The 10,024-nt window shown below is 36.7% G+C and overlaps 1 protein-coding gene across 2 annotated transcripts in view; it reads right to left on the minus strand.

Annotated features, from left to right (window-relative positions):
• Positions 1–8,141, minus strand: part of LOC149781965 (collagen alpha-1(XII) chain-like) — a 28,920-nt gene extending 20,779 nt beyond the window's left edge. The window contains exons 1-2 of one of the 2 annotated variants that reach the window (XM_089936153.1): positions 8,024–8,141; positions 582–1,013 (exon numbers count right to left, since the gene is read on the minus strand). In XM_089936153.1, coding sequence (XP_089792279.1) covers positions 582–1,013; positions 8,024–8,084 — 493 coding nt within the window. In that variant the 5' untranslated portion in view covers positions 8,085–8,141. The other variant, XM_089936154.1, reaches the window with a different exon arrangement.
• Between the last annotated feature and the right edge of the window lie 1,883 nt (positions 8,142–10,024).

Here is a 10,024-nt window from a genome sequence, read left to right on the forward strand (position 1 = left end):
GATAATGTCTATATTTTTTAAATCCTTTATGCTTAAAATGTTTAGTTGAGATCTGCCTTGAACCAATACAAAACGAAGAACAACAAAATCTACAAGTACTATCCGTCAACACAACAATATTCTTTAATCTCTATGCATGATGTTATACATACTGCCGACATTTTAAAGCAACACCAACGTTTACAATGTCAAAAATGCACCTAATAGTCTTAGGAACTGATATTTAATTTATAGGCTGCTGCTGATCACCAGATATATGGGCAATAAAACGACCGATGCTCATTTTAGTCACTTAATACGGTGAACACATTAAAACAATGGATCCAAATAATTATATTGGGAGGTCGTCGCTATGGCGCGTTATCGTTAGTCGGGGCAGGTTATCTTTAGGGCAAGTGTTTGCAATGGGCATGTTAAGGGACATGCGGTCCCTATGTCCAGGTTGTCGTTAGAGGAATGTGGACGTTAGGAGAGCATTTTCTTTTATGGTAGAAAGTCGTTATGCACATGTCGTCTATAGGGGCAGGTTGTAATTTAGGCAGATGGTCGTAATCGCAAATATATCGTAAAAAAGAACTCACCTATAATGAAAATTCGCAATTCTGAATTTGACTTGAGAATATTGGCAATCGAGACGGCGGCATCTCTATCTGAAGATAAGTCCCCGTCCGTAAGAAGTACAACGTACATGACAGCACTTGACCTCCTCGTTAGGTCCAAAACCTCCTTGGCTTTAAAAAGGCCAGATGAAATAGAAGTTCCTCCCCAGAGATAGACTATATTTTGAACTGCGTTTATTATACTGGTTTTGTCGAAATACGTAGTCAAGTTGAATTCTATGAAGCCTTGAGTAGTAAACTGTACAACTCCTACATGAAACTCGTCCTTGCCAATTTGAACCAAATCTGTAAACTGCTTTACAAAATTCAGTTCCGACTGAAATCCTTCATGTCCCATGCTACCAGAAGAATCTAAGACAAACACAACATCCACAGGGTCCACTGTACACGTGTCTATTAGAAAAAGGGTAAACATTAAGTTGTATCATCTTTACCATTGACATAATTATCGATACGAAAAGTACGATACATACATTCAGTTGAGCTGTGTAGTACTGAATCAACTTATATCACAGTATTTCCGTCCGATCTAGAACAAGTTATTTTACTGCTTATCCCACGGCTATTCTAAGAAGTATAAGAAGTATTAAACGCACTTGCGAATTTTAAACATGATATTCTCCAAGTTATAAAAAACCCCACCAGTATGACATTAATATCAGAAATGAGAAATTAGATATAGCGAATAGTATACTAATTTCGAAATTGATCCTTTACTAGTAGAGTGGTGATCTTTGTAGTGATGGGCTGCTGTATTAGAACTATACCATAGGCAGGTATACATTTACATATTCTGGAATATAGATAAGTATATATGGACATTGTCTAGAATTTATATACACATACTAAAATCTATATGTGGAAACAATCTAAAATATACGTAAGTATACATGGTGTTATCTATACTTAATCTGTTTATATTTAATGGCTTTTTATTGATTTTATGTTATGTATCGATCTATATATACATATATGTGTGTGTGTGTGATTTGTAATTGACCTTAGTACAAAAGCAAGTTCCCTGGGTACCTGCCTTGGGACGTTGATTATCTACACAACATAATACATACCTATTATTTTCTCTGTGATTGTGGATTAAATACTCAGATCATTATCAATGGAGATAAGCTTGTTTATTTGATTCTGGATCTAGGACATCAGACTTTCCTCATGCAGAAACGTGGTATACCTAATATTTGCCATGATCTTTATATTAACTGTTTTACTAGACCGTATCTTGTTCATAACTTAGAATGTCATAGAAATAAACATTTGACTCTCATTATGGTTTTAGTTTTGTTTCTTAGCTTTTTATGTAATATTGCTCACTTGAGAAAATACTCATGCCTGCTTTAACATCTTTACCAGTATCATTTGTATTGTTGTGTTCAGTGTTTGATTTGAGTGGATTAATTTATTCAAATTGTTATTAACTGGAAATGCAAAGTGCTGATGAATAATTCATTTTGAATTTGGAACATTAAGTTGGAATTATAGTGAATTCAGACGAGGACATATGCGCAACTAATATATAGACACCATTCAAAATATAATCGTCACATACTAAGGTATATAAACAATATCAGTATCATCTACAAATCCTATTTCGTTTAAGCACAGCGGAGGAAGAACCCGGGAAAACCCCAGAAAGAACCACCGACCCATAAGAAGCTACTGGCAAGCTTTCTCACATACCCACATTGGCCGAATCCGAGACTCGAACCGACGCAGATAGCGGTGAGATGGCAGTGATCCGTAACGGAGACCGCTTTAGACCACTCGGCCACTCGGCCCCCGCCCCCCGCATGTGGTCAAAGCTTAGGGGATAGAGAAAATATATTTCAATCGAGAGGATATGCAAACAGTCTAGGCTACAAAAATTGATGTGCAAACAGTCTAGACTACAGAAATTGATATCCAAACAATCTAGACTACAGAAATTGATATGCAAACAGACTAGACTACAGAAATTGATATGCCGACAGTCTAGACTATGTAAATTGATATGCAGACAGTCTAGACTACAGAAATTGATATGCAAACAGTCTAGACTACATAAATTGATAGGCAGACAGTCTAGACTACATAAATTGATATGCAGACAGTTTAGACTACAGAAATTGATATGCAGACAGTTTAGACTACAGAAATTGATATGCAAACAGTCTAGACTAAAGAAATTGATATGCAAACAGTCTAGACTAAAGAAATTGATATGCAGAGAGTCTAGACTAACGAAATTGACATGCGAAAAGTCCATTAAGTTCGTAATATGGAAAACATTTTAACCATTATACAAGTTAACTTAAAATGTGGGAGTTTAACATTGGGGCGTTAGTTTTTGGTTTTGGACCCCAATAATATCTAACAAGAAATGTAAAGTTAAAAATGTTCATAGGTTTAACATCATAGATATATGTGTCATCTATTGTGAAATGTATCGTTAAATGTCCGTCGGTTTAATCTTAAACGTGTTTGTGGTCTCTAATGAGAGATTGTATGTTAAAACTATACTTACAAAGTAATAGGCCTTTTGGAACGACCAAACCTCAGTTATCTACTATCCTAAAGCCCAGTTACCTGCTATACGCCATCAAAGCTCCATTAGGACTGATTATCAACAAGTTATTACCTTTCAACACCCAGTTATCTACTGTGTAAAATGCCGTTTCCAGTAACCATTATCCAGTTAATTACTATCATCCAGCACCCAATTATGTTATGCATTACACACACTTACTATATAATACACTATAAGGATACCCAACGCACTGTTATCTATGTTCTAACACTACCACACTAATTATCCAACGAAAAGGTATCAACAAAAACGTAAAGCGCCTACTACGTGAGTGTACATGATTGGCTTACAAATTAAAACTGTTCTAGTCTGCATCCATTGTTTGTTTACAATAGAAGTTAGTTCCTTTACGAGTGCAATATGAAGTGCGCACGAGTTCAATATCGTAAAAACTGAACGATTCTGACATTTTAAAGTTAACGGAGAAAAAAAAAGCGTTTAATAACGAAAAATACACATTGGACAAGACCAGCGGCACATAGCTGACTGCGGATGACGATGCTGACAACTTCGGATTTAATAACCGTGGAAAGAAAATCAAACAAATACTTTGTTTAAATTTGATGAATATTTGCAATAAGACAGGTAGTTGCAAGAAAAGTGTTGTTGGACAGGTTGAATGGATACTTGAAACCAGCTCGAAGTAGTACTAGGTTAAATCTGATAGATAATGCAAGCTATAATAAAAAGAATATCGAAGAAGTCAGTCTCTAAGTGTGACGTGTGAAACTATTACCTAAAGAGGGAAACGACATCAGTCATACTTGGAACCGAATGAACAACCGTGGACCATCTACGACGATTGTAAGTAAACTTCTTCACCATTACCTCTGGACTCCAATCCAAGATCGTAGATCATGGTTTCCAAAGACAACTGACAAAACGTTTGCTCATTGGCATTGTCAGAAACGCGACCCTCGTCTGAGCTATCGGTCAAAATCATTCTCTATTCCAACGCTTCAACGTGTCTAAGATAGGAGTCACCCGAAATGGCCAGAGTCTTCAAACTTAACTTTGTCGAGAACAATTATTCGAATTATCAATAGGCTCTGTTTGAAACAACGTGAATCTAAGATACCAATAGGGACGGCTGTTCCAGAAATATATGTTTTATAGGGCTATGATTTCACTCCAGTCAAAGGTAGCGACGAGGAACAATTCCATCTTATAAAATCGGACCGACTTCGTACCATACTGTATGCAGAATCTGACAATTGTCTGAAAATTAATAGTTCGATATAATTGGTCAGAGATGTCTGAGTATTACGACATATGAAGGCGAAGAGGATGCTTTCTCTCCAGAACAACAACAGTTGCGGTCACAAATAACAGATGAAGAAGACAAAAGTAGTCATTATGTCTAGATGGCTAAAAGATGAACAGGATTTAGTTATTCTCGTCATCTGGCAGAAAAGCAGAACTAATCACACTGCTAACTCGAGAACATTGTCGTAATTGTCAAATCGGTCATCCTAGTCGGAAACAAAACGATAAATATTTGATGAGTCAAGGAAGAAAAGCTGGAAGAGTTTCAGGAAGATACATTGGCAATCACCTCAGAAGAGATAATTTTCAAAGAGTAGTATAAAATCTTGTGTGACCATTTCTTAGCTCTGTTGACTTCTGTAGAAACAAAAGGCGGCATAGTACTTATTACGTTCATCGACTTACAGGACCGATGTTTTCAAAGAAAAAGGAAAGCGTGAACTGATGATTTATCATTGCCTGTGACAGGAATGAATACTCGACAACTTCATTATCTTCATGCTCACAGTCCTGACACAGACTCTTAGAATCGTGGTGTGCGTGCTAAGGATGAACTTCACCATCGAAAATCTACAGACGTTCAAGGTTATGATATCAACACAGACGACAGTCATCAAACAAGAAACAGCTAGGCAGCACTCTACGTTCCTAACGACCATGGTGAGATATCCTTTTACATTATTGCTATCTATCTTTGAATTGGTTAAATACGAGGGATGTTCTCCTCCACGTTCGCAAATCGTCTTTTGCTTTTTATTTTGATAGTAAGTGTGGAGTGTTTTGAGCTCAAAACGGCACATACTGTTCAATCGTATATACATATATTTGACAACTTGTAAATAAATGATATAATTTTAACATTTTCATTATTATATGTTATTTTAAATTTGTTAGGCATTTTTCAGTATTCACTATATTCCATATTTGGAGTCTGCAACTAATTCGGTATAAGTTATGGGATTTTAGTCTTACTTTTAGTCACTAGCATTTATTAACATTTGTCTGGACTTTTCCAACCTACGCTAAAATCTGTATGAGCTTCGGCAGTTTAGTATTATATTTAGTCTTAGCGGTAAGTTTACATAGTTTAGATTTTATTTGCAGTTTCTGCTAAAGTTTGTGACAGTTTCGAAATTTTAGAACAAATTTTAGTCTAGCTCAAAATTTTTGCATAGATACATACATACATTCATTCATACATACATACATACATACATACAGGGGCGCTGAGTGGCCGAGTGGTCTAAAGCGCTCACCGTTACGGATCACTGCCATCTCACCTCTGCCTGCGTGGGTTCGAGTCTCAGGTTCAACCAATGTGGGTATGTGAGAAAGCCTTCCAGTAGCTTCTCGTGGGTCGGTGGTTCTATCCGGGGTTTTCCCGGGTTCTTCCTTCACCGTTAATACTGGCCGCCATGTATAGCCTATCTTGTGCTGAATAATGGCGTTAAACCATACAACAACAACAACCATACATACATACATACATACATACATACATACATACTAAAGTGTAGGGTAAGTCTTAATTCCCTCCTTTTATATTACATGAATATTAATCTCAAGAGTTATATGCATGCTGAAACAATCTGTTTTTCAAGACTTGATTGAAAAATCTCTGATAAATAGACCGCTCCGGTGGCCTAGTAGTTAAAGAGTCCGCCTCGGACGTGGGAGTTCCCGAGCTCGAACCCGGCCGAGTCATCCCAAAGACTTATAAAAAAAAGTACTTACAACTGCCTCTCTTGGCGCTCAGCATTAAGAGGTTAGATATATAATGTGTGCGTGTGTTATTATTATACAAAAAAGCAGATAGCGGGTGACCAGGCCTGTACCTAAATACGATTTTTAATAAAGGCTCGAAGGCATATGCTAATGGAGTGTAATGGTTGACTCCTAAACAATACCCTTCATGCATCTAGTAACATAAAACTGGTAACGATACTATGCTTTGCCTATCTTTAGAAGCTATCTGTTCATTTGCTGAATGTGTCTATACTGACGTCGCCAATATGTCTGTAATAATTATGCTATATACGGTTCTTTTTCTGTTCCGAAATCCCTGGAAATCTACAATGTTTTGTCAATTAAAATGAAATAAGCTGAAATTCTGTTCCGAAGTCCCTGGAAATCTACAATGTTTTGTCAATTAAAATGAAATAAGCTGAAATTCTGTTCCGAAATCCTTGGAAATCTACAATGTTTTGTCAATTAAAATGAAATAAGCTGAAATTCTGTTCCGAAGTCCCTGGAAATCTACAATGTTTTGTCAATTAAAAAGAAATAAGCTGAAATTCTGTTCCGAAGTCCCTGGAAATCTACAATGTTTTGTTAATTAAAAAGAAATAAGCTGAAATTCTGTTCCGAAGTCCCTGGAAATCTACAATGTTTTGTCAATTAAAATGAAATAAGCTGAAATTCTGTTCCGAAGTCCCTGGAAATCTACAATGTTTTGTCAATTAAAAAGAAATAAGCTGAAATTCTGTTCCGAAGTCCCTGGAAATCTACAATGTTTTGTCAATTAAAAAGAAATAAGCTGAAATTCTGTTCCGAAGTCCCTGGAAATCTACAATGTTTTGTCAAGTAAAATGAAATAAGCTGAAATTCTGTTCCGAAGTCCCTGGAAATCTATAATGTTTTGTCAATTAAAATGAAATAAGCTGAAATTCTGTTCCGAAGTCCCTGGAAATCTACAATGTTTTGTCAATTAAAAAGAAATAAGCTGAAATTCTGTTCCGAAGTCCCTGGAAATCTACAATGTTTTGTCAATTAAAAAGAAATAAGCTGAAACTCTGTTCCGAAGTCCCTGGAAATCTACAATGTTTTGTCAATTAAAAAGAAATAAGCTGAAATTCTGTTCCGAAGTCCCTGGAAATCTACAACGTTTTGTCAATTAAAAAGAAATAAGCTGAAATTCTGTTCCGAAGTCCCTGGAAATCTACAACGTTTTGTCAATTAAAAAGAAATAAGCTGAAATTCTGTTCCGAAGTCCCTGGAAATCTACAATGTTTTGTCAATTAAAAAGAAATAAGCGGAAATTCTGTTCCGAAATCCCTGGAAATCTACAATGTTTTGTCAATTAAAAAGAAATAAGCTGAAACATTTATCGCGCTCAAGGTAACTAAACAATCCAAAACAATTATCAACAAAATGGCCAACCCCCAACTATCCCCCAACCCCGAGACTTATTGATTTCTACTCGTTGCGTAAAACAGCTTTTCACCATCCCCGCTACCACACCGAAACTCCCGAGAGAGAGAGAGAGAGAGAGAGAGAGAGAGAGACGTTATGTCCTCTTCATTGTTAACCACACAGTCGGGGATAGCCGTGTGGTCTAAGGCGCTCACCTTAACGATCACTGACATCTGTCCTCTTTTTCCGTGGGTCCGATTTTCCAACGTGGGTATGTGAGAAAGCTTTCCAAGGGTCGGTGGTTCTTACCGGGTTCTAATCGCGGTCTTCTTCCACCTAGTATACTTTCCTCCCATGTATCGTGTGTTAAAATGGTGTTAAAGCCATAGCAGCAATAACAACAATGCAACATAAAGGTACTCACAGGTAACAACAGCCGGTACGATTACTAACACCAGGCCAACGGACCACAACATCCTGTTCATAATACGGGGAGGTAAAACAACATGCACGTCTAGACCGCAGAAAGCAATGTGATACGAACAAACGAAGCTTTATGCAATTAATCACCCAACAAGGAAGTTTGGAATTGTAAGGGGGATTTTTCTCGCTTCTAATATTAGAATACCGATGACTTATGTTGGTCTCCTCTATCACTGAATACTAACACCACATAGATGTGATTTCACGAGTAAACTATTGTTGTGTTTAGGCTTAAATTTATAGAAGGCTGTGTATGTGTTCAATTTGAATTAACCATTGCATTTCATATTTTGTCATTGATGTACGATATTTACGTGGTGTATGTGTTCGTATGTGTGTGTAGACAGGCGTTCTACCTAGGGCAGTTAATTTCAAGGTTTTGGCTGGCCTGAACTATATTTCGTGTGTAAATCGAACTGTTACAGGTGTAGAAATCACATGTTATTTTGGATTATATTCATTTTTCCAAGTACTTGATGTACATTAATTGATTTTGTGTATATGCGCATATTCCGTTGGTAGCTAGATGGGGTATTGGGGTCATTATGTATGATACATGTGCCCACAGGTTAACATGCAGGGGACGAAATGGGCTCAGACGGTAACTCCATTCTTCAATTGATCCCTGTGTTACACAGGCGATGGAATTGTAAGGTCAGAAGTGTTTATAGTGTCAACTGTTTTATAAGGTAAAATTGTTTGTGAGGTCAAATGATTTATCGGGTCCTAAAGGTGTATAGGAACAAGCGGGTTTGGTAACGTTAATTTCGTATGAACAACTCAAACACATACCTTTACGATCCAGCACACCGCATATACTATTAACACACCCACCCACAATCCAGTCGGCGCTTTTTGACTAATATCAAAACAAAAACCGCTACAATCCAATTGGCGCTTTTTGACTACTATCCAAACATACACACCTTCAATGCAGACAGAGCGTTTTGACTACTAACCAAACACACCCACTTAAAATCCAGCTAGTGCGGTTTGACCACTGTCCAAACCCACATCAGTAATGTCCAACGAAGGGGTAGGACTTGTTAATACACACCTTTACAGACACAGACACACATACACGCCCAGATATGAACCTATTATCACACAAGATCAAATAGAATGTACAATAAGTGTGATGCAAGAGACACACACTTTCACACAAACATACAATTATACTATAAAAAAACGAAGGTTAAGGAAAATGTAATAGACACACTCGTATACACTTATATACATACAAACCCACACTATCCCACGATGTAGGGTAAAATGTGGTTTTAAGTTTTATTGGTCAATAACACAGACATATACATACATAAAACATATAAAACACAAATTGTTTTAGTATGAGATTAGTATCTTTCTTTTCTAAAAATATGAGTGGAGAGGAAAATGGCAGTTGGAGCTGTTTACCAAAGTTAGTTAACAGAAAAGAAACTACTCCACCGTTCTTCTTCTCAATAAACGTCTTCGCACGGCGCCTCCATACACCAATGATCTCTTTGGACACCTGTGCCTTTCCATATAAATTATTCTTTTCTTTATTGCCCGGGCTGTAAACTTTTTGACTGCCTGTGCTTCATTCACACAGACTAGATAGTCCGGGTGGAATTGTATGCTCAAAGTAAGTGTTGTCTTGCTACTCTAGGACTTTAAGTAACAGAACAAAATGACATCAAGAATTTATGTAAAATGTAAAATCAAGTTATTATATTCGAAGTTACAAAGTTAAAATGTAAATAAAAACACGTACAGTATTGTAAATATTAAATCCCAAATAATTCTAAATTTTATATCTCAAGTGCAAACGTATAGAATGTTCCGAATGAATTTCAATAGTCTATATGTCCTGATGTGAAATAATGATGCCATCCAGAACAGCTTTGAATGAGTTCTCAATAATCACCAAATAATGTGCTAATCCAATTAGCACTTAAGT

Source organism: Sinohyriopsis cumingii, chromosome 15 (genome assembly GCF_028554795.1).
Source record: "Sinohyriopsis cumingii isolate HCF-2022 chromosome 15, ASM2855479v2, whole genome shotgun sequence".
NCBI classification, from domain to species: Eukaryota; Metazoa; Mollusca; class Bivalvia; order Unionida; family Unionidae; genus Sinohyriopsis; species Sinohyriopsis cumingii.